Source organism: Genypterus blacodes, unplaced genomic scaffold (assembly GCF_046128005.1).
Source record: "Genypterus blacodes isolate CSIRO-AG114 ecotype Tasmania unplaced genomic scaffold, CSIRO-AGI_Gbla_v1 ptg000032l_1, whole genome shotgun sequence".
NCBI lineage: Eukaryota > Metazoa > Chordata > Actinopteri > Ophidiiformes > Ophidiidae > Genypterus > Genypterus blacodes.
This window is the reverse complement of record NW_027466845.1, coordinates 6,081,930-6,105,994: the sequence shown is the minus strand read 5'-3', so window position 1 is coordinate 6,105,994 and position 24,065 is coordinate 6,081,930. Positions and strand designations below refer to the sequence as shown.

Here is a 24,065-nt window from a genome sequence, read left to right as displayed (position 1 = left end):
GTCAGACATGTGATGATACGTTACAGGTATTACGTCGTTACAGGTCGTGCGTGCGGAGGAACGTGAGGAAAGTGAAAGTTCGGCATCAGTTCACGACGAATATAGAAGTTTTATGAGCATTAGATCGACAATAATTGTAAAAACTACATTTGAAGGGGAAGTACAGATATTAAATGAGAGGAGTTACTGTAATGTGATGAGAAATGAGTAGCTCCTGTACTGACCGGTGGTGCTCCTTCCTCCTCCTCCTCCTCCTCCTCCTATTCCTATTCCTCCTCCTCCTCTCAGCCTGTCGCGCTTCACACTCTCAGACCTTCAGCGGGGGTCAGAAGCTCCTGTGCTGCTGCTCACACACTATTCTGGATTTCACTAAACTTTTATGTTCTTCTCGTCACTTTACCGGATTTGAACCATCAACTCCTGCTTTTTTCTTTTTTACAAACACGGATCTTTTTGAGTAACGATGAGTTTGTTTTTCCCGCAGATCCGCTGATAAGGTGAGTTTCACCCGCTTCGATCACAAGTTCAGGTGATCACTGCACGATACTGAAGCCGATTTAAAAATAACAATGAGTAGACTAATAATAAGTATTCAGTATGCATGTGAGTGATTCGTCGCTCTGTTGCTCCCTGTAGTTGCGTCTTCTCGCTTGTATTTGGGGCATTTCACAACACTGAGCAAACACAAAAGGATTATCGGTTGTTTTCTGCGTCTTGTTTGCTTCTTCAGACGAGTTCAACGTATTTTCTGTAAGGTTCCTTATCGTTTCCTAACTGGAGTTGCTGAGCGTCTGCATAAACTCCTCGTTAATGAGTAAAAACGCTGGGAATTTGGCCAGTGTGTGTGTGTGTGTGTGTGTGTGTGTGTGTGTGTGTGTGTCTCCCCTCTCTCTCTCTCTGACTGGTGTCCTCTCCTCTTGTTTACTCTTAGGGGTTAGATCAGTGCTCTGCTGGGTGAGGAGTGTTTGTACTGTGACCCTGTGTGTGCTCAGACACAGAGATAGAGAGGCGGAGGAGGAAACAGACTCTTTAGGATCATGGATGTGGGAAATGAGGTGGATCTGTCCAACAACAACATCACCCCGCTGTGGAAACGACGCACGGACAACTGCAAGAGCGCCGCGCAAGACCCGTGCAAGCCCAAACCACGCCCCCTCAGCTACCACCTGAACGGGGTCCTGACCACAGACTTCCCCTTGGAGGACGCCGGCGCCGTCACCTTGAGCCAACCTGCCGAGAGACTGGTGAACATGCCGGAGAACAGGAACGCCGCGTCGGTGCTGAAGCACATCCTGCACAAGCCTGCCAGGAAATCCAGAGTGGTCCGGAGCATCAGCATCGGGCATCTGTCAGCCGGACGCTTCTCGCTGTCCAGATTTAAGTCAGACGATCGCAAATTGTCCACACTGGACAACAGCATGTGTAAAAGAGGCAGTGAAAGAGGGAAGAGCAGTAATGGAGTCACCGTGTGTCTCCAGGACCAGATAGCTGTCGGGAAGAGGTCGGACTCTGTGGACTGTATTCCTTTGAACCCGTCCTCCCCCGTCCTGTCTCCCCACACCCCCAATAACAACAGCTACAACTTCAACCACAACCACGCCGACCTGTCCCCCATGTCCTCCACACCCAGCCCCTCTCCTCTTTCCCGGCGCGCCCCCACCCCCTCCTACAGCTCCACCTCCAGCATCCCGTCCCTGTCTTCCCTCACGTCCTCAGACCCCCCCACCCCACGCTCCTCGTCCCCGACAGACAGAGGTCAGGGTCCGCACAGACAGTGCCTGTCCTCGCCCGCCTCCAGCCAGGAACACAGGCATTCCTCTTCCTCCTCCAACACCTCAACGTCTTCTCTCTCCCCGTCCGTCTCTCCCCCGCCTCTCGTCGTCCTCAGCACCCACAGCCCGGCCGCCCTGAAAATGGGCACCCAGCAACTCATTCCCACGGGCCTGGCTTGTGAGAGTCGGCAATCAAGGGCACTGAACGCTGGGGCGCAAAGTCAAGGGTTGGTGGGGCTGCTGGGGCTAGACAACTCCAAGAGATCCCTCAAAGCTCTCAGCATGGTGGAGACGGGAGCCTACTTCTCTACGGGAGGTCCCGGTGGAAATGATGGGGAGAGCGAGAGTCCGGGGACTCTGAGGAGAGGCCTCAGGAGTACATCCTACAGGAGGGCTGTTGTGACTGGGGTTGGCCTAGAGGTCCCACCTGTCGACCCCAGAGCCCATCAACTGTCTCAGTTTGCCCTCAAAGGACTAGACAAGCCAGATACTGGAACTGTAAAGACTCAGAACCTTGAGATCCCCAAGCCCACTAGTCCAGGAACCACAAAGCCGACCAGCCCTCGGACAGGGAAGCCGACCAGCCCGGGGACGGCAAAGCTGTCCAGCCCGAGGACAGCGAAGCCGTCCAGCCCGGGGACAGGGAAGCCGTCCAGCCCAGGGACAACAAAGCCGTCCAGCCCGGGGACAGGGAAGCCGTCCATCCTTGGGAAAAACAAGGTGGGGACACATTGACCGAAACTAGAATGAGGATTTATCTCTATATGTCCTTTTCTGTGTTGTTGGTACCTGAGAAAGTGAGATTTCTTAACTGAATAATCAATAATCAAGCGTCTGTTTTTATAATTGATTACCATTCTAATCGTTCTTTCAATCGGACTTTCAATCACGTCACAAAGTCACAACACATCATTGTGGAGCAGAGCGAGCAGCTGCAGAGGTCAGGTCGAGGCCATACAAGGGAACAATTCATGTGGTTGTTGCGAGACGTGACGTAATGCTACACCGTGCACCCACACACACACACACACACTGGCTCTGAACTGAGATAGGGGTCATTCAAATGAGGTCGCCAGAAAGGGCAGAGGTCATGGACAGGTGACAGAGGCCTTTTTAAAGACTGTCTCAGAATGGGTGTGTGTGTGTGTGTTATTAAAGAGTCGGTCTAAGTGCTAATCCTTGTTTGCTTTTCTCTGTCAGATTCTAGATAAGAGGAAAGTTTTGACGAGTCAGCGGACGTTTGACAGCGAAGGTGAGAAACGTGGTTCATTCCTGCTCCTCCTCCTCCTCCTCCTCCTCCTCCTCCTCCTCTTCCTCTTCCTCTTCCTCCTCCTCTCTCCCTCTGCTCTCGTCTGCTCCTTCTATGTCCCTTTCTCCCGTCTGTTTCCCATAGAAAATCCTGATCCTATTTGATATTCTTTGTGGTTTTCTGTGCCAAACACACTCTCTCCCTTAATGCCTTTCCCTGGTGTGTGTGTTTCAGAGGAGGAGCTGTATCAGAACTACCAGGAGAAGGCCTTACATAACGACTCGGACGAGGACGCCGACTCCCGAGAACCCAAACCAGATAACGGGATCGTGGTGCAGTACAGACCCATACGCATCTCGTGGAGCCAACTCAGCGTGGTCAGATATGAAACACGCACACGCACGCACGCACACACACACACACACACACACACACACACACACACACACACACACACACACACACACACACACACACACACACACACACACACACACCCACACCCACACACAGAGTTATGGTAGCTTCCTGACATCATCCTCACTCCTCTCTTCACATCCAGTACGCAGACAACCATAAACACTGGCTGCTATGGATGTGGGGGGTTGGAATGCCAGTGCTCTGAGGAATGCCGTCTTGTCCGGTTTGGCAACAGGCCATACCCCCATCCTCCGACTCTGTGTCTCTCTCTGGAGCCCACCAGGGTTCCTCCTAGCGAGTACAGTATAAAGTGTCTAATTCAGCGCGGAGGTGGTCGCACATGCAGACTGTGGGCCCGGCCTGCAGGAAGTCTCTTAAGCACTCCTGGGCTTAACGCCAGTGTGTTGGCAAACTCTTAGGATTTGTCAGACTGCAAATATGCTTAAAATGTTGCCTCTGGAGTGCAGTCTGGTGGCTCCGCATTACATAATGTAGCTCAGGATCAGAATGGTCGGGAGAGAGAGAGAGGAAGAGAAAGAGAAAGATGGATATAGAGGAAAAGGGACTTTGCTCATTTAGTTTTCGGCTCAGGCGTTCCCGTCTGTTTGCTCATGTAATCCGTGTCTGTTGAGGAGGGAAAGAGGAGAGACAGAGGAGGTCGCAGGATCTGAAATCAGGAATGAATGAATTAAATCGAATTATGGAAAGAAAGAAATGGGTCCTCCTGGTTCGGTGTATTGGAGGTAAAACGTGAGTGTGACCGTGAGCTTCCTCAATGTTTCTGATTTCAAAGGAAACAGCGTTAGTTTCATTTTCAGTCTGACAGAAACTTGGTGTCAGCACGTGGTGTCATCTTCCCCTGAAGTGCTTTCGTCAGTCAGCTGTGACGTCCCAGAATTTCCACATTTTCTGGGATAACCGCCTGAAGGTTCTGGATGCTAGAGTTTCCTGTTGCTCTATTATCACTTTAGTTTCACCTGTATTCTCGCCTGAAATGAGCCTGAAACACTGATTCAAAGCTTTTGCCAAAGAGAACCTGTTTGCTGTGGTGATCCGTCTTTGATTGCGTCTCAGTTACACCCAGTGAAACTACAGAACAGGGTGAAGTTCACTTGGCACAAAGACAGATGGTTACTCGCACACTTTAAACCTGCACTTACGCTCTGCAGGAAGAAGGCAGGAGTTTTAACAAAAAATACAAAAGCTTTGTGTGTGTGTGTGTGTGCATGTGTGTGTGTGGAAGCAATGGAAAGACACCACAAGAGCTGTTTAGTCTGCAGCAGGTCTGTTTGTTCTCAGTGTTTGCAGAGCGCTGCAGGGTAGATACTTAAAAGAGAAAAGGAAGGATCCTGTAGTGAACAGTATCACTTCCTTGTGCCTTTAAACGACAGGATAGGGAGCGAGTGGAGGGAAGGAAAGATGGGACGTTTGCCCGCACGGATACAGAATATGCTTACACTGGGTTATAGCGGGCGAAACGCGAGATGCAGGCGAGCTCTTAATCCCACAGAGAGGGAACCCAGGAACACATGAGCCGCTTTACCTTTATTCTGACAAAGCCACAGGCCGCCTCATTCAAAGAGACGCCCCTGTCCCGCCCAGTCCCATGAGCTGCTTTGTCTCAACGTCGTTCACATATCTGGACCAAATCACGGCAGGCACATACCAACACGCACATTGGCTTCCCTGTTAAAGAGTACGCTTGAGTTTCAATATGAATGCTGAAGCTTTACTGGGCCTTTATGCAGTTTGGCATGTGAAGTGGAGCCTTAAGTGTGAGGCTGAAAGAATGGAAACACACACAAACACACATGTATACTCAAAACACCGAGTCCATGAATGCAAAGCACTTGAAATCTTAATTAGATGCTTCTGAAATAACTTTTACTCTCTAAACATTTTTGTCTCAATCTGGGTTCTCTTTAGGTAAAGAAAAGCGGCCTCTCGGACAAGCTGAGTCAGGAGGAACGCAAACGTCAAGAGGTACGACTGGGAGTTTACGCTCTGTTTTGGCCGGAGCTCTCTGGCATTCATGAGAATAATCTAATTTGAGGCCCGGCTGAGTGTGCCTGTCCCATTTGGTTGCTATAAACACCACAACACCAATAAAAACAAAGCTCTCGAAAGGGGCACAGCAGGAAATAAGAGCCATATGTTTAAGGGGAAGTGTGTAATTGATGTGTCCAAACAGGCAAATGATTAAGTGACGAAAATGCTTAGAGGCACAGGAGATTGTTCAATGGCATACCAGAGACGTGAAGGCAGCATGGAAGTATGTCAAGCACGTTTGAGTTACGTACCATCCGTCTGAGTCACGGCCTCTGGTTGTCTCTTCCTGTGGGTTCCGTCACCAGGCTATCTTTGAGGTCATCTCCTCCGAGCACTCCTACCTGCACAGCCTGGAGATCCTCATCCGCATGTTCAAGAACTCGCCGGAGCTCAGCGAGGCCATGACCAAGACGGAAAACCACCACCTCTTCTCCAACATCACGGATGTCTGCGAGTCCAGCAAAAAGTATGTATGTGCATGTGTGTGTGTGTGTGTGTGTGTGTGTGTGGAAATTGACTTATTTACACAGGTTTTGTTATACATCATCACGTTGGCAGTGAGTCAGTTTCGTGTCTACAGGACTTAATTGGTGTGAGCAGACGTGCTGATGTTTGTATGAGGGCCAATAAAAACAGTTGGTTTTCGCATGTTTGTGGCCAGCTGTTGCTCGTGTTCTGTCTGTAAGTGTTTGTTTGTGGTTTCTGGTTTTGGCTAATGAACTGGATCATTTCCCCTTCAACTTAAACGCTCTTTATATGGTGATGATGCCATTCTTACAGCCTGACAATCCTCCTTCTTCTAAGAATCACAGCACGGGATTGTGGGTAGGCAGTGAAGTGTTGTAATTCTGTTTGCATGTGAGGGCGCTGTTTGTCCCGAAAACTGTACAAGCTGATAGACGCAGGACAAAAATGGACAAAAAGAATGAGACAAATTGAGGCAAAAGACGATTCTGTTGCATGTTGGTCCTTATAGGCCTTCTGAGTCTATCCATTGCGATTTAGAGTGTGTGTGCACTGTTTATTGACATTCACGGTCAGTTGAACCTCTAAGGCTGTTATGAAGTGATGGATACACTCATGCATGAAAGGCCAGGAGAGTTTAGACTGGTGAGAAGTGCTGCCTCAGCCATTACCGTCCCACTTTAAAGACCCTTTCTTTACTGTGCGTATAAATAGATTGAAGTTTGTTGACGAATCCACACCAACGCAGCTTTTCCAGCGTGTTTCCAGCCACTCAGTCTGTCATTTTAGAGATTGAGCTGTTTCGTGTGGGCATTGTCGGTATGCAAATGAGCCACAGCTCTGTTTAGTCATCGCCAAATCTTTGCTTTCTGTAAGGGACTGTCTGAAATTAACTGTCTGAGGACCCAAACGAGTAATCAGCTCCTCTGGCCACACTTCTCCTTATTGGTGGTTTGGTCCGATTTCTTCAGATTGGAAGACATTTTCTGTTATAGCTTGTTATTTAGCAGTTGCTGAGACAGTAAATGCCTGTAAATGTAATTTTCAGACGGTCCCTTGCTGACAGCAGTAAGAGTTTAATGAACTGTGATGTGCCGTATTCTGTTTTCAGTCAATCTGAACTCGATCAGCTTCTTCTCAGTGTGTAGTATTTAGTAAGATCATAAATAGCCTGAGGTCCATCTCCTCTGTTATTGTTTGCCATGGCAGCAGGCTCAGTGTGATGTCGGGGATCATTACCATAATGGCCGCAGGTCCTCTTCTGGAGTCAATACTCACCTTGGAAACGCTCTCAGCAGTATAAGTCCAGGGTTTATAGTCTTTTTTCCCTGAGCCCCCAGCTTAAAAGTCAGGACTTTGGGATTAGATTATCCATGAAAACATGGTGCCAAAACACTGTACTTCAGTTTATGGTCATTGTCTAATGTGTAGTCTTTAGTGTTGGTCTATGATTTGATGACGTGAATCTTAAACCAGGGACTCAATATTAACAAGCCTAGGATATAAATCAAAGTACTAAAATCGGACTAATCGCCGATTTATGTGCCGTTATCATCAATGTGAGGCTGAGGTCCCAGTTTGCATGAATGTGTGTGTGAAGGTGAATTCCTCAGCCCAGCCCCACTCATGTGTCCCGGCCTGCTGCACTACAAGCCCCTTTTTCGCATTCCAATCCAATTCCCCCCTGCAGGCTCACCCGCAAATCGCTCATGTTCCCGTGACGTTTCGTCTTAGAACTTCCAACTGTGCAGCTCCAGGGGAAGGTGGAGAGCTGAGGTCAGAGAGACAAGACAGGGGGGGAGAGAAACCTTGGTAGCCTGCAGCACAGTGTTAAAGGAGATGTTTTGCTGGAATGGAGATAGCGAGGCGTCTCCTGTGACCCGGCGTGGGTTTCTGTGGGAAGCGTGTGAACGGGCTGAATGGTGGGAGTGCTGGTGAGCGTTCTATACCCAGGTGCTGCTCTGATTGTGTTTCACCTGCAGCCTCGGGGGTTTGACATACCTAAACTGATACCTTAACACACTTCATCCTCTAACTGACAGAGTCCCTCACTAGTCACTTCCCTTTCCCACCCTTAGCCCTTGTGACAGCCGGCTGTTGCGGTTGATGGGGTCAGGGTGTGTGTCGCTCCAGGTGGAGTGCAGCCTGAACGTGTGCAGCCTTGACCTGATGGTGGCTTTAATGGGACAGAACTGTTTGACAGGCTAGTGTGTGTGTGTGTGTGTGTGTATGTGTGTGTGTTGCTCTTCTGTTTCCTTATTTGGAAGGGGGATAGAGTTCAAAGAGCAGAGAGTCAGGCATGGACACGAGGCCACATGGTCAGATAAAGCTGCTCGTTCCCATACATAGACATTTCTTCCATGATATGTCTGTGTGTGTGTGTGTGTGTGTGTGTGTGTGTGTGTGTGTGTGTGTGTGTGTGTGTGTGTGTGTGTGTGTGTGTGTGTGTGTGTGTGTGTGTGTGTGTGTGTATGTGCGTGCGTGTGTGTGTGTGGGCCACCAGAGGTGCCTTTGCAGATGAGCTCACACTAGTTCCAAGTGGTCAAGGTCAGCTTCCTTTTGTCTGTGCATCAGTTTCCTGTTTGTCACCTTGATGTGTGTGTGTGTGTGTTCGTGTGTGTGCGTGTCTACCACACACACACACACACTAGCTGGAAGGTGGTCAAATGGCGTGCCGTTAAAGGAGCCATCTGTCCATGTTCAGGAAGAGGAAAAGCCTTTGTGTTGGGGCTAATGGAGGAGCGTGTCTATTTACAGAGGCGGGGGACTCCAGCAGAAAGGTGTTGACACATCCTGACTTTGTGTCTGTCTCTGTGTCCCATATTGTCCCCCTGTGTGGGACGACGAGTGATTTACCACCTCTGACTCCAGCTTTGGCTCTGTATATCCGACACACTGACCCTGTTTCGTGTCCCGTCTGCAGGTTCTTTAAGGAGCTGGAGGATCGACACCAGCAGAACATAGTGATCGATGACATCAGCGACATTGTTTCCAAACACGCCCAGTCCAACTTTGACCCGTATATCACATACTGCTCCAATGAGGTGTACCAGCAGAGGACCCTGCAGAGGCTAGTGTGAGTGACCCACAAACACAGATGGATGTTCTCATCCTTTCACAGATCGGAGGAACTGGCTCTTCCTCTCTCCTCCTCCTCCTCACTGACTCCTGTTCCTTTCCTCCCCCACAGGTCCAAGAGTCCTGCATTTAAGGAGGTGCTGACCAGGATCGAGGGCCACCCAGACTGCAGGAATCTGCCCATGATCTCGTTCCTCATCCTGCCTATGCAGAGGATCACTCGCCTGCCTCTGCTCATGGACGTGAGTGCTTCAATGACACAGCAAGAGCGTCAGAATTATTAGACTCTGACTGTTATGCAAGAACTGTGCCCAGACTAACTCCATAAAGGGCGTCGTCTCTTTCTGAAACACTCTGTGTCGTTCTTTACAGACTTCAACCATCTCCAGTTTCTTTCTTCCTTTTGGCAAATGTCTTCTCTTCCTGTCTCTGTGTCCCCGTCCTCCCTCCCCCGTCCCCCCTCGCTCCCAGTGTCTCCCCTGGGTCTCTGGGGTTTCAGCTTGTACACTCTGGATCCTGAGAAAGTTTGGTTTATCGTCTCTAATTCCCACAGCTTCTCATAGGCATCAACATCTCAGCATGTCTGTGTCTGCGCTGAATCTTTGTGGGTGTTTGTGCGTGAAATGGATGAAGTGGTTGTTAAGGTGTAAGTAGGTGTAACCTGAACTCTTTCTCTTGCAGACAATTTGTCAGAAGACGCCGAAAGAATCTGCACAGTATGAAGAGTGTAAGAAAGCTTTACAGGCGGTCAGCAAGGTCAGTGCATCCCAACCCTGAAGTGCCCTGAAGGCTTCTTTACGACTCACTTCCTGCTGTGACATGATGACATCACTGTGTCCTTAGAGTATAGGAGGGTGATTTGCATCTTGGTGTTAAAAAACTGACTTGAGTGCATGTGTGTGTGTGTGTGTGTGTGTGTGTGTGTGTGTGTATGTGTGTGTGAGCAGGTGGTGAGGAAGTGCAACGAAGGCGCTCGCACCATGGAGAGAACAGAGATGATGTACACCATCAACTCCCAGCTGGAGTTCAAGATCAAGGTATGAACGAGGATAAGAATACTTAACACACACACACACACACACTGGCATTCAGATGATGCAAACCTCTGACTTCTGTTTGAAATAGTCTGTTTTGATTGTTTCATTATGTGACTCATGAACTTGTGAAACTTCAGGACAGCTACACACATGCATATTCACTAATCACTCACTTGGTGACACACACACATATATATTGGCAGGCTCAAGTGTGTACACGTGTGTGTTTGTGTGTGTATGTGGGGTGGTGGGGGTTGTAACTGTCCATTTGGGATTCTTTAAACCTGCTGTCAAACATACAGTCCGTTGTCAGATTTCTAATGTTTCTCCCTTTTTCCATCTTCATCTCCTCCTCCTCCAGCCGTTCCCTCTGGTCTCGTCGTCGAGGTGGATGGTGAAGAGAGGAGAGCTGACGGCTTTCGTGGAAGAAAACGGTATTTTCCACAAACGGACGTCACGGCAGCAGGTCTATTTCTTCCTCTTCAACGACGTCCTGATCGTCACCAGAAAGAAGAGGTAGGTCTTCATCACAACACTCCTCCATCCATCCATCCATCCTCTATATCCGCTCATCACACACACATACACACACAGGGAGTTGCGTCATGTGTTTGGCTCGCCGCCCGTCCCCGTAACTCACCTGTTCCGACACGCAGGAGGGTGAAAGTGTAACCGTGCGGCGTGGGCGTGTGTGTGAACAAGATGGAGATCAAAGTCAAAGATGAGAAATGAAAATGACTAAAAGAGTTACGGCTTATTTTTGTGGACTTTATCACCAGGATAACGTTTGTGGGATTTAGGAAAGCCGAGACGCTACCGTGCAGCCTGAATTCATCCTTCACGCCTTGACTTAAGGGGAGGGGGCGGTGGTGTGTTTTATACTCAACAGGTGCAGTTACCTGAACCTGCTGCAGTTTGTGGATCGGAGTGTTGTTTGGTTCTTTCTATGTTCTTCTGCCATGAATCACTCTGGAGCTTGTGGAGCTTCTTCCTATCAGAGATTTGTTTTCCCGAACAATCCCGTAAAAACCGGCTTCCTAGAAATGATGTGGTTTTCATTTGAGTGTGACCCTTTCTCTCTCTCTCTCTCTCTCTCTCTCTCTCTCTCTCTCTCTCTCTCTCTCTCTCTCTCTCTCTCTCTCTCTCTCTCTCTCTCCTCTCCGTGTCTGGAACTGATTGTCCCGTCACTACCAACAAGACATTCCATATGATATTTTTCCGGGAATCCGATCCCAAACGGCAGACTCCAGTAGTAGTGTGTGAGTGTCAGAGCCTGTGTTTGTAAGAGGGATTTGGGAAAAGGGAGTGCTCCGGAATTGGATTGTGTATCCGTGACTGTGTGTGTGTGTGTGTGTGTGTGTGTGTGTGTGTGTGTGTGTGTGTGTGTGTGTGAGTGCGTGCGTGCGTGCGTGCGTGCGTGCGTGCGTGTGTGCGTGTGTGCGTGTGTGTGTGTGTGTGTGTGAGTGCGTGCGTGCGTGCGTGCGTGCGTGCGTGTGTGCGTGTGTGTGTGTGTGTGTGTGTGTGTGTGAATGAAAGAAGCTGTTATAATATTGGTTTGTGCGGCTGGAGAAAGGGAGCCCGGCTGTGGCACGCTACTCCACTGCGCTCCAACTGCAGGAATCCAAACAAAAGCACACGAGGGAGGGACAGAAGGCCAGCCAGGCTACGGCTACGGCAGGTCACCTTCCAGGCGTAACGGCGTTGGGAGTGTGTGTGTGTGTGTGTGTGTGTGTGTTTGGGTGGGGGGGGTGTATCTTACAAGCAGCACTTCACGTCCGTGCCAAGAGCAATAAGGTTGTTTACCTTTCGAATGCTTTTGGTCTATTTCTTCATGCAATTCTAGAATCACCATCATAACCAGAAGGCAGGAGTGAAAAGGTGAAAGCTGTCGCACTCAGTCAGTAGAAAGACCACAAATGTGTGTGTGTGTGTGTGTGTGTTCTCATTCTCCTGTGCCCCTCTGCTTGCGTCCTGTTCAGTTAGTGTTGACTCTATTCAGTCACTGTCACATGGCAGGAAGCATGAAGCGGCTGGACTCCTACTCAAATGAACACTTACATAATACACACACACACACACACACACACACACACACACACACACCAGCTGGCTCCTCTCCCATCCTCAGTTCTCCTGTTTTTCCTGTGTGATGTGAGGCTTCGTCTGAACATGGGTGTTGTTGAGGTTTCCATCTCTCTCTCTCTCTCTCTCTCTCTCTCTCTCTCTCTCTCTCTCTCCCTCTCTCTCTCTCTCTTTTGTCAACCTTCGGGTTGTCACACCCATGTGTGTTTTCTGTGCGCATTATCTCAACACGTTCTGCTTCGGGCTTTTCTCCTCCCTCAGTTTGTTTAAGTTGTCTGAGCACTCTCACTTTGCATTGGAGTACAGAAAGAGAGAGAGAGAGAGAGAGACATCAGATGTCACTTCATCTTGACGTCTATTGATGGTGTTGCTGAACTGGTTGTACTCATGGGACAGTAGTGATGACATGTCATGGTTTCATTAGTAGAGTTATTATGGTGTGTGTTTCTATTTAAATACTTGGTGAGAAGTTCAAACAGTAGATGTCTAATAGCTATTGTATTTTATATATTGTTTATTCTATGATTGGTATTTTTTATTTTACATATTGTTGGTTGTATCAATATTAACAGTTGTTTCTTAGTCTTTTTTTTAATTGTATTTATTCAATTTGGGGGAGTTAGTCAGAGATCACAGGTGAATGAGTGAGAGGTTTGCATGTGTTGGCTTAGTGGTGTGCAGATGGAGGCTGGTGGAGCTGCAGTGCTGAATGGTGGATGCCTGTGTTATCTCTAACAGCTGCAGGATTCCAGGGAAGTTTGTGTGTTTCTGTGGAAGAAGCTGGTGAGAAGCCCAAACAGTAAATCTCTCTCTCTCACTGACTCTGTCTGCTTTGAATGCCTCACTGCCACATTTTTCCATAAGACATGTCAACTGTCTGCCAAAGGTTTTCCCACCTTTGCGTTTCTGTTCAGCAATAGTCCCACACCCACCCACACTCACCCACACACATACCCAAAATACATCCAACAAACATGCAGAGAGCCCACCCGTCCCATTCTGCAGTGTAATGTTAATGGCATTCCATACGTTTTACCTGTAGGGCTGTTAGGGGCTGTGTGTTGGGGCTTTATGCTGTCCAAACACTCCAAACTTGTACCAATAGATCCTAGTGCCGTGTGGATGTTGTGCATGCATTTCTAGCTTTTTATTTCGTCCCCAGGCCAAGATATAAAAATGTCCAATTTGATGAGGGTCCCCCCTTACCTTTTCTGAAAATATGATCAAAACATAAATTTTCTTCAAACTCATGCCAATGGATCCTCGTGCCCCCCAGAGGCTGTGTGTGGATTTTTTTTTAGCTCTCTAGCTTCTTCCTTGTCGAAGATAGGGAAATTTAAAAGGAATGGTCCGGAATTTGGTCCAAATTGCTCCAAACTACCACCAATGAATCCTAGTGCCACGGGGATGTTGTGTATGAATTTCTGGCTTTTTGTGTGTTTCCTAGGCCAAGATATGGCCCGTCCAAAAAATGTCAAATGTGATAAGGGTCCCCCCTTACCTCTTTCCAAACTTTCCCCAAAATTTTAATTTTCTTCAAACTAATGCCAACGGATCCTCGTGCCCCCCAGAGGCTGTGTGTGGAATTTTTAGCTCTCTAGCTTTGTCAAAGATATGGGCTTTTAAAGGAATGGCCCGGAATTTGGCAAAATTGCTCCAAACTTGCACCAATGAATCCTAGTTTCACGGGGATGTTGTGTATTAAATTTTCAGAAAACATTTGCTGTAGCATCAATAGCTCAATGTTTATTTTCCTTCGAATGACCTTTGAACAAACACAGATGTTACAGATGTTATTATATTTTTCTCTCTCCACTTTCATCTGATTGATCTTTTCTGTGTATCTCTTCCTGCCTCTCCTAAGAAATAACTTTGATTGATTGGTGGACAGCAGTGGCCTTTTGGGTAACAGTTGAACCTTGTTGAGAACCTCCCAACCGTGACAGGACTCTCCTACCAGTCATTACCCATGTCCAAAGTCTGTGTGTGTGTTTGTAAGAGAGAGAGAGGACGGACATGTACTCCGGTCACTCCTGTGTGTTTTCCTGCTCCCTTTGTTCCTGCAGCATCCATGTGCACTGTAATCCACATAAAGTCCACTCTGCTCCAGCAGCCCAGCTTCTATTTTAGCTGCAGGTTGATGAAACGCAGGTCGGCTGGATTTGAACTCTTGTGATTTGACGCGCTATGAAAACACGCACATACCTGGTTCAGGGCAGCTTTAAGCGTCCCGTGGGAGAGGGAGTCCATCCAGACACAATCAGCTCCAGATGTTCCTAAACTAACTCTACTGGGTACTGTTGGGTCGCCGCAGGGTCATGAGCGTGTAACAGCGCTCATGGGAAATGTAGGCATGTGCTAAGAATCTGCAGGTGGTAGTTAAGGTGTGTGGACGCTTAACGACGCCATAGAATTTGACGACTTATTCATAAATCCAGGTGACATGGACTTTTTTGATATTGTATAATATATTTCTGGGAAAATGGTCGAGAGCTCTCCTTAAAAAAAACAAAACAAAACGTTCACATATGTGATTTACATTTGTGAGACGTTGTGACTGCTGGACTGGAATAAGGAGAAGTTATTTCATCTCAATTACATTAAAATCCTTTCTGAATCCCTCTCTCTCTCTTTCTCTCTCTGCGTCTCAGCGAGGAGAGTTACACGGTGATCGACTACGCCCTGAGGAACCAGATCTGGGTGGGTTCCTGCCAGCCCGAGGACCTCAACCTGTCCCCCGCCAGGACCACCACCAGCATGCTGAGCCTGCGGCAAGCCGGCGCCAACCACCTCTTCCGCCTGAACTTCCACAACCACTCCGGTGAAAAGGTTCCCATGATCCTGGGGACGGACTTGCTGTGAGTGTGTGTGCGATTCTGCACCTTTTGTCCCCTGAAACTCAGATTTAAGTGTCACACATAAGATTATTATTATTATTTACTTGTTACTTTTGGTTTCTGTCTTCGTCACCTTCATACCATATCAATATTACTGGCTGGTAAGATAAGGAACACTCATAGAATTTGGCTTCCAGTCATCCATGTCCTTTCTCATGCTGTGACAACATTTTTTCCTTCTTATGCTGAATGCTTATCTCAGCTGACTTCCTCTTCTCCCACAATCTGATTCTCCCTTATCTCCCCTCTGTGCTCTCTTAAATGCTTTTAACTCAAAGTAAGAGAACCCCTTCGCTCTTCTTTCCCCCGGCTCTTATTTCTTGGTGTTTTAGTTGGACTTGTCTTTCTGGGCCATCGCAGGTCACAGGGAGATTTTGTTACATTTGTTCTTAAAAACACGGCTACCAGACTCGCATTTGCTCCATCGCTCCTCTTGTGATCTCGTAATTTAATCTGATCAAAGTGATTTGCCGCTGCGGCCATTGAGTATGTTTACATGCACAGGTTTCCTGGATATGGTTGTGACTTTTGAGCGTCTGGTGTATGTGTTCGCACGTCACATCCTGGTTTTTAGAATCTCTGATAAGCCCTTATCTGATTTAGGGAAAGAACTATACAGTTCTAACCGAGTGGCACCACCTCCAGGTCTTCTCATCATTATGTATGTCATTGATGCTCATGTGTTCGGTTCATTCTCAATCAGATCTTGGCGCAGGTCTTCTGGTGAGATCAACAGGGCCCAAACATGTGACCCAAACCCCCGGACGAAAGTTAGAAAATAGATGGATAAGCCGATTATTCCATTTTGAGTTTCTGCCAAAGGGAGCACCATGGATTGAGCGTTGTTTGTTGCTGTTTGCGTCCGTTACTGGGAATAATATGAGAAGCTAAATCCATCATACTGGTCGATGCAGCAGAGGGAGGCAAGAGTGTCAGAGGCCTGCAGCGATCTGAATAACCGTTAAATATGATCCAAATCTGCATGTGAACTTCAGAATCATGGTGACGTGACATCTTATCAGTCTGTTCTCTAATCTGCCAGCTCTGGATCATTGCCTTGTTGACCCAGCGTCCTCAGACTCTGTAATCTGCCCTAAGGAAAGCACCGCCGATTAAAGTGTAGCTGAAGTTTGCAGCACGTGCAGCGTAAATGATTACACACATCTGACCCAGAACGACAGTCAGCCTTTTTCATGTTTGAACTCAAGGCCTGTGCGGTAAAGTTTAAACCAAACACACACAGTTCTGTCTCTCTGAGCAGAAACTGTCCTGAATGTGCAGCGTATGTTATATAACCTGCACAAACAAAGGGGATCTGTCATATATTGGTCCTCATACCGGCACTATTTGTTCTAGTTAGCCTTTGTAAATGCACATGGATTGCGTGTTCGCTCACTCACTCTCTCTCTCTCTCACACACACACACACACTGAGCTTTCACTGTAATTATTTGCTGTGGTTCAAGGCTTTGTAAAGGAGTGTTTTCATATGCTCAATCCCGTTCCTCCTCATTCCTGTGCAGTCACAGAGCCTCCCTCCCTCCCTCCCTCCCTCCTCTCTCTCACCAGCTCATCACAGCAGGTTAGAGTTTCCAGCTCCCTTCCGTTCAACATCTCTCTTCAAAATTCTCTTTTGCAGCTAGAATCAGATTTCCGTGTTGTTATTCACATTTTTTTCACACGCGCACGCTCTGAAACAACAATGTTCAAAACTTACCCCCTATAGTTTGCTATAATTATGAGAGAAAGTAACAGTAAAAGTCTAATATTTCACAGTTTCAATACAGCCAACAACAATAGAAAAGATTTTTTCACTAAACCGATCAGGCAACGGTGATTACATAAAAAATTTCACCTCCAAAAACTTCAAAAGGGATGCCAGACTTTTGTTTTGATTTCACAGCTTGATGCAGTTTGTCTTCCTCCTTAAATTCCTCAAATATTCATATTTCTTCTCTGTGTGCTGTAGAGAGAAGAAGAGGAAGGAGAAGATGTTACTCGTTGGTATTTTGTCTTCATTTACAGACTAAAATATGAAAAACAAAAACAAATGAGACATCCCAAAGCCCCAGGTGACATCTTTAACAACTGGTTTTGTCTACCACAACATTCCAAAAAAGTCCAAATGTGTTTGAATTTATAAAATAGGAAAAAGTAGGAAACATGGGAGAAGCTGAGCCAGTGTGTGTGTGTGTGTGTGTGTCACTGTGGAAAGCCCCCAGACTCCCCCACTGTGATAGCTTTGGGGCCCTCACATGAGCTGGTAACGATGCCTGTGTGTGTGTGTGTGGCACTGCACTCACTGTAGCACTGTGAACGAGCTGAAAAGAGAAGATCCTGGCAACTGTCCATTGTTAGCGGTTGCTAGGCATTGTCCAGGGCAGTTGCCTGGTAGCGGCTCATTGTTGAATAGGCCTGTTCCCACGACTGGCACCCCCCCTCCCCCCATCAAACACACAAACACACACACACACACTTTCCTCTGGCCGACCCCTCTTCAACGCCCCCGCGTCTCATCCTTTAGACAGCGGCTACTGTCTCCTCTTTCTTTCCCGATGAGAATAACTTCCTCTTCCTCCGTTCATTCATGGCAGATTAATGATCTAACCCGACATGACACATGGAAGTGTTGTTCCATTAGCCCGCTGCTCTGCCTGCCGCTCTGCCCGCGGCTCTGCCCGCCTGTTAAGAGGTAATAAAGAGAAGCACTCAGAGCAAAAAGCCCTCAGAGGACAAAGCAGTAACGACAGAGATCAGTTGACTTTATTAACCAAACTCATCCTGAGTTACGATCTTTAAGCAAAACCATTTATAACTGAAAGCTGTTGCGACGTTCCTGATGGACCTGTGGCGATTTCATTCTAAACTGATTTGGTTTCATGTGTCCTCAAGGTGGAGGAAACACGATGGATTTGAATATTTGCAAAGCACATTCTGGCTACACACCTCCTATGTTTACTTACGGTCTTCTTCTTCTTCTGCTTCACTTTTGTTGCTGCCTTTGACTTTCTATAGAGCAGAAATACCAGCAGATTAGTTCTTTACATCTCTCACACACACACACATACACACACACACACACACACACACACACACACACACACACACACACACACACACACACACACACACAAGTCAAACCTTTGGCCCAAGTGTGTGAGCAGCACCATGTACAGGTTTCAGTCGTAGCAACTCACTGGTGCATGAAAGTTAAGTGGTGGTTTTAGTTCCTGGACTTTACATTGACTTTGTCTCTCCTGCTGTCCGATGTCTTTCTGTCTGTCTCTGTCCTGATGTACAGAGACTTTAAGCGGCGCTCGGGTGGCGTCCCGGCGTGACATTTCTACTGAAAGCAGACACGGTGCTCAGAGATATCCCAGCCTTCCGTTCCCTTTGTGTCTCTCCTTAATCCCACGTCTTACCTGTGTGTGTGTGTGTGTGTGTGTGTGTGAGGTCTTGGCTACAGTAGATGCCTCTTCTGTCTTAGTCCCACAGCTGTGACATCATAAACCAGGAATTCAGACAGACAGCTGGACTGGAGATGGCACAAGGCCGCCTGTGTGTGTGTGTCCGTGTGTTCACTTGCCTTTTTTTTCACACTCGGCGCTTCCCGTCCGGCGTGTCGGAGAACAGCGCTGCTCTATCAGGGGGAACAGAGCAGCCACAGAAGTCTGCAGCAAAACAATTCGGCCGCTCAGATATGCAGCCATAATACAAAGCAGCGCTGGTTACATAACGTCTCCAGCCAGAGGAGCAGGAGTCTGATCTCTGCCGCACGCTTCAACGTTTTTGTTGATTTTATAGTAAATCTGCTTTGGGTTACAACAAGGTTTTCAACGTTTTTCAGACTTGCAGCAAATGATCCTAGTGCCATCTAGATGATGTGTCTGAAATTTGCCCTAACGTTGGATCCATGTTAATGTGTATTTAAAGACATTTCCGTTTGTGGGGAAAAAAATTGGTTTAAAAAAAAAAAAAATTAATTTAATAAAAATTTAAAAGTCAATCACAAATTTCGCGACCCCACTGCAGAACTTCCGCGGACCCCCCAGGGGTTGTGGACCCCCTGTTGAAGACCTCTGGGTTACGGGATAAGCAGAGAGAAGCTGGCTGATGGGAAATCATTCCTACTAAGTTTTCCTGGCTGATCTGCTCAGGACAGAGAGACAGATGTGATGTTTTTGTCTCTGAAGCAGGAGCTGTACCGGAATACTGACAACATGGGGGGGGGGGGGGGGGGGGGGGGGGGGGGGGGGGGGGGATTTGGTGAAGGGTAAATGGGAATAAACAGAAAAGGGTGAAGAGGAGAGGTGGAGATGAACTAGGGTGAAGAACAGGAGCCTGGTTGCGATTTTTTCAGTTGGCAGAGGAGACGACTGAAAGATGCTGTCATCACTCTGTCTGCTTGTGTGAGAGAGCTTCTACAGTGCCTCCTCCTCCTCCTCCTCCTTTCAGAGATGAAACAAGAGACTTTGACAACAGAGTTATGACGCTTGGCATTCTCTCATTCTTCATGGTTGAGCGGTAAATGTCAGCTTTACCGCCACGAACAGGCCGATCCAGCACAGACCCAGGCTCACCTACAAGACCACGACCGGGGCAAACACCTGCTGCGTGTGTGTGTGTGTGTGTGTGTGTGTGTGTGTGTGTGTGTGTGTGTGTGTGTGTGTGGGTGTGTGTGTGTGTGTGTGTGTGTGGGTGTGTGCAAATGCAAAAAAATGCACTGGCATACTCACAGATTCTTCAGCCCTGGTTTGGTATGTGTCTCACATTCCACAGATAACCAACAAGTGGCTCTGAAGCACATGTGTGTGTGAGTGAGGGACGGTGTGTGTGATGTAGAAGTGCAGTGCAGTAATATGAACGAGAGAACAGAGTTTTCTGATGGAGCGTTTCAGCTGTTTAAGTGTGTGTGGGGAGGCGACCTGTTGCTGTGGTTCTTTCTGTATGTGCACGTGTGTGTCAGCATCTGCGTCCAACTAACAGCTGCTTTGACCCACATGAGGCTCAAATGTCACAAATGTTCACATTCTACATATTCTATAGAACCATATGTGTTCTACACCAAATGAAACATTTAACATCAGTATGAAATGCAACCGCAAGGCCCTGGAAAATCTCCTTTACGTCTGCCAAGATCATCTTTCCAGAGCGTGATGTAAGGGCGGAGCCTGGGCCAGAACCCATGACATCATTGTACGGATCCAGATGGAGTGATTTCTATTTGAAAAGAGTGATTTGTAACGTTGCAAGTTTGCAAGTGTTGTTCTTCTAAAGTGATATCATTTAATCCCTGGTAAACCGTCACCAAGTGCAGTTTGGTCTGGATGCACGTGTGGCAGACACACTAACACCACACACTCAGCAGGGGGCAAATAGGGCAGAAACACGCAGGAAGCACTGATGTGTATCTGGATTGATGCAGATTTAGCAGCATGGACACACTTTCAGACCCATATTTTGCTCCACTTTAGCAAGTTGGTCTGTAAATAGTTGAAACCCAGCCGAGCGTGTTTCAAGACCCTCAATCGCTCGTATTCTCTTTTTAGAACGAGCTGTTTTGGTTGAGCCTGGGCAGCATGCAAATGGGCACAAGAAGAAGAAGAAGAAGGGAAGGTCAAGGTAAAAAGTTACGTAACAAAGTCCTTAGGCAGGTATGGATCTCATGGCTTCTTTCTGTTTAGAAGAACTGGAATTAGAAGAAGACACATAATTATTCTTTGGGCTTGTTCTGCCTTGGTGGAGGTACTGTATGAGCTCTAATGGGTACGTGCAGTTTCAGTACTTAATCAAGATGATAAAGTTTTATCATTCAGCTCCAAAGGTTACATGGTACAAATACATAATGTTGCATTGTGGGAACATGCCGAGTTAATGATTCATCCTCAAAGTAACGTTTCCATGGTTTTACGGTGACTTTGTAAAGTTGTTTTGGGGGGGGACACTGGTGAATGGTGAACGGTGATTTACTGCTTGTTGGGCACAAACAATCACGCAGGCGACAGGGACGCAGCGATGAGCTCTGAGTCACGGGACGCGTCTCTGAAGTCCAGCTGAGGCTTTGTGAACGCGCTAATCTGTCCATCTGCAGGTGGATGGTGCTGAGTCACAGAGGGAATAAAAGCTCGGGATTGTGGCGCCCACTCGGAATTCTCCCCTCTCTCTTCCCTCTCTTTCCCTTGTTCTCTCTAAATGCCGGCCTCTCTTCTCCCTTCACTTGTTGCTGAGAGAACAGGTGAAACGGGAGGTAGAGTTTCAGGGAATCCGACCCGTCCGTCTCCACCTGCTCGCTTTCTCACCATGAATCACACTCACACACACACACAAGAGCGGGAGAAAGCTAAATCGAGCCCCCCCCCCTTGAGAATCAGCCTTTGTCCTTGTACTCTTCAGTTCTCCAACAGTAAACACTCTTCTGTTCCCTCACACACACACACACACACACACACACACACACACACACACAGAAAGGAGGTTAGGACATGGCCGCTCACTAAGTTACCAGTTTGCCATCGTTAGGTCCCCAACTGTTGCCTGTTGTGTCTGCGGGGAAACCTGACTGTTGGTTGTTGTTTGACCTAGGTTAGATTTTAATGTCATTCGTGGTTGTGTGTGTGTTCTCCAAAACAGCTCTGATATGGAATTTGCCACGCCCAGTGAAACAAAACAGAATTAAGCTCCTTGAACCGCAGGAGTAAACAAGTTGTGGGAGTTGTCCTGTGATTAGAAATGGTGTCAGAACATTACATCATCATTAATTTGTCATTTCCCACTCCTCCCCCACAGGAATGAGCGTGCACGATGGATCAGCGCACTGGACCAGAACATTGACAAGAAGAATCCAGACAGAACCAGTGAGTGTCATGCACAGAAACACACACACACACCAAATCCTCTCCCAAGCCTACTGCTCCACCTTGTGGTCGTTTGATGGAACGACATTCTCTCAGATGAATTTACAAGATCTCCTGTAGAATCCAGCGAGTCTTACATGAACTGACCAATGGACCTGCGTGTGTGTGTGTAGATGCCATGCAGGTGGAGGTGACCAGGACGTACACGGCCAAGCAGCCGGACGAGTTGTCCCTTCAGGTGGCCGACGTGGTGCTCGTGTCCCAGACTGTAGATGGTACGTTCTTACTGATCCCGTTTTCCATCCCTTCTAGTATTCCCCTTACTTCCTTCTACACCTTCCCTTTGCTCGCGTCCTTCCTGGTAATCACACCCACTTTTTTTTATGTGTCCTCGTTTCTACCTCACACAATGGGCTTGCCTATGAGAGTATTGACTGACCTGATATCTTTGAAGATGTGCTTTAACACTCGAACACACAAAGGCTAAAGGTCACTTCACTTTCTGTCTCCATGGTTACTCACTTTCATCCGCTAAAGTACAGACGTCATTGAGCATCAAAAGCAACGAGGCGAGCACATCTGGCTCCCCAGCACTACGTCTGTCTCCATTTCTCAGCGTTGCGTTTATGTGTGTGTCTCCTCTTAGGCTGGTACGAGGGCGAGAGACTGCGCGATGGCGAGAGGGGATGGTTCCTCGCAGAGTGTGCAGAGGCGATAACATGCCCGGCCACCATCGAGCGCAACGTGCAGAGAATGGACCGCCTGCAGGGGCTAGAGACCAACGTGTGACTGACCTGTAGACGCACCAGTGACCCGACCTCATCACCAGTGAACCCAGACAAACGGCTTCTGTAAATGGCGTCGGTGACCTGGCTTCAGGGACGGGTTGGGACAGGGGTGTCTCGTCCATGTTTCTGTGCCTCTTCTCAGTCGGATCCAGAGGATAAAACAATAATTCGGAGTTTGACTTTACTGAAAACAAGCCAGGCGGTCACAATCCTGAACCCTCTGGTAACAAAGCTTCGCAACGGCGACGTCGCATCCCATCCTCTTGCTACATAACTCTTGTTGTAAAATGTGTATATTCTATTTTTTGGGTTTCCTTCAGTTCACATGCACGATGAATCTTTGAAAGGATAAACGATTCATCTCCTTAATCAAACATTACATCATAATTTGACTGAGTAACAGACACAGGTATAGATGTCCTCATGCGTGTACATTAGGTCTCCTCCACATGTATATTCAGGGATTCCTTTAATTCTACGTCGTACTCGCGTTTTAGCACAGTTCAGACAAATATCGCACCACTCTTGTACAGAGATCGATGTGCCAAGATTTCAGTCAACCAAATGTTGTGAAAATGATGCGAGTGTTTGCGAGTAACGACACAAGAATATACTGAAGGTGTAAGAGGAGGTTTGTTAGTTGAAAACTCGTCAAAGGCATCAGAATAAATCAGGTGGTGAGTGAAGCTATTAGATTATTTAAACATGTCAAAGAAAAACAAAGAAATTGAAAACATTTCTGAAGTCCGAGGCACTTTGTGTAAATAGAATAAATCATTGTTCATCGGGAAACTAAAGGATCGGATCGTTTGGGATTCATCGGCCATTGGTGGTTTATGTTGGAGACTCTGTCAAAACTTTAATGTCACCTTCATGAATCAGACGCCCTTCTGGGTCACAAATGCCAATATTCTCTCCATCCATTCAAGGGCTGAAACATCTCACACTCACACTCACACACACACACACACACACACACACACACACACACACACACACACACACACACACACACACACACACACACACACACACACACACACACACACACACACACACACACACACACACACACACACACACACACACACACACACACACACACACACACTTGAAGGAAATGTGACGTCACACAGGCGAGCAGTCTAGTGTGAGTCGCCTTTGAGTCCAGCAGCGGGAAATGAACGGCTCGATCGAACCAGAAGCTCTGGGCCGCGACCCCCAGACCAAAGCCGGCAGCGTTCAGCCACACGGAGCTCCGCCCTGTTTGTAATCTCCAGACTAAAGCTTTGCATTCGCACTCAGGGAACATTTATGAACTTTTAACATCAATTAGATCCTTTTTTTTTTTTACTGCTGTAAATCCCTTGTGTAA

At 47.6% G+C, this 24,065-nt stretch overlaps 1 protein-coding gene across 1 annotated transcript; it reads left to right on the top strand.

The window, feature by feature from the left end:
- Positions 1-282: 282 nt before the first annotated feature.
- LOC142995047 (rho guanine nucleotide exchange factor 26-like) lies at positions 283-23,762 on the top strand. Its single transcript, XM_076145941.1, has 15 exons — positions 283-497; positions 932-2,492; positions 2,973-3,024; positions 3,256-3,398; positions 5,368-5,424; positions 5,796-5,956; positions 8,879-9,031; positions 9,146-9,275; positions 9,715-9,789; positions 9,981-10,070; positions 10,432-10,586; positions 14,804-15,010; positions 21,835-21,902; positions 22,076-22,177; positions 22,549-23,762. Exons 2-15 carry the CDS (start codon positions 1,038-1,040, stop codon positions 22,689-22,691), a joined length of 2,991 nt encoding a protein of 996 aa, XP_076002056.1. The 5' UTR covers positions 283-497; positions 932-1,037; the 3' UTR covers positions 22,692-23,762.
- The last annotated feature ends 303 nt before the right edge of the window (positions 23,763-24,065 follow it).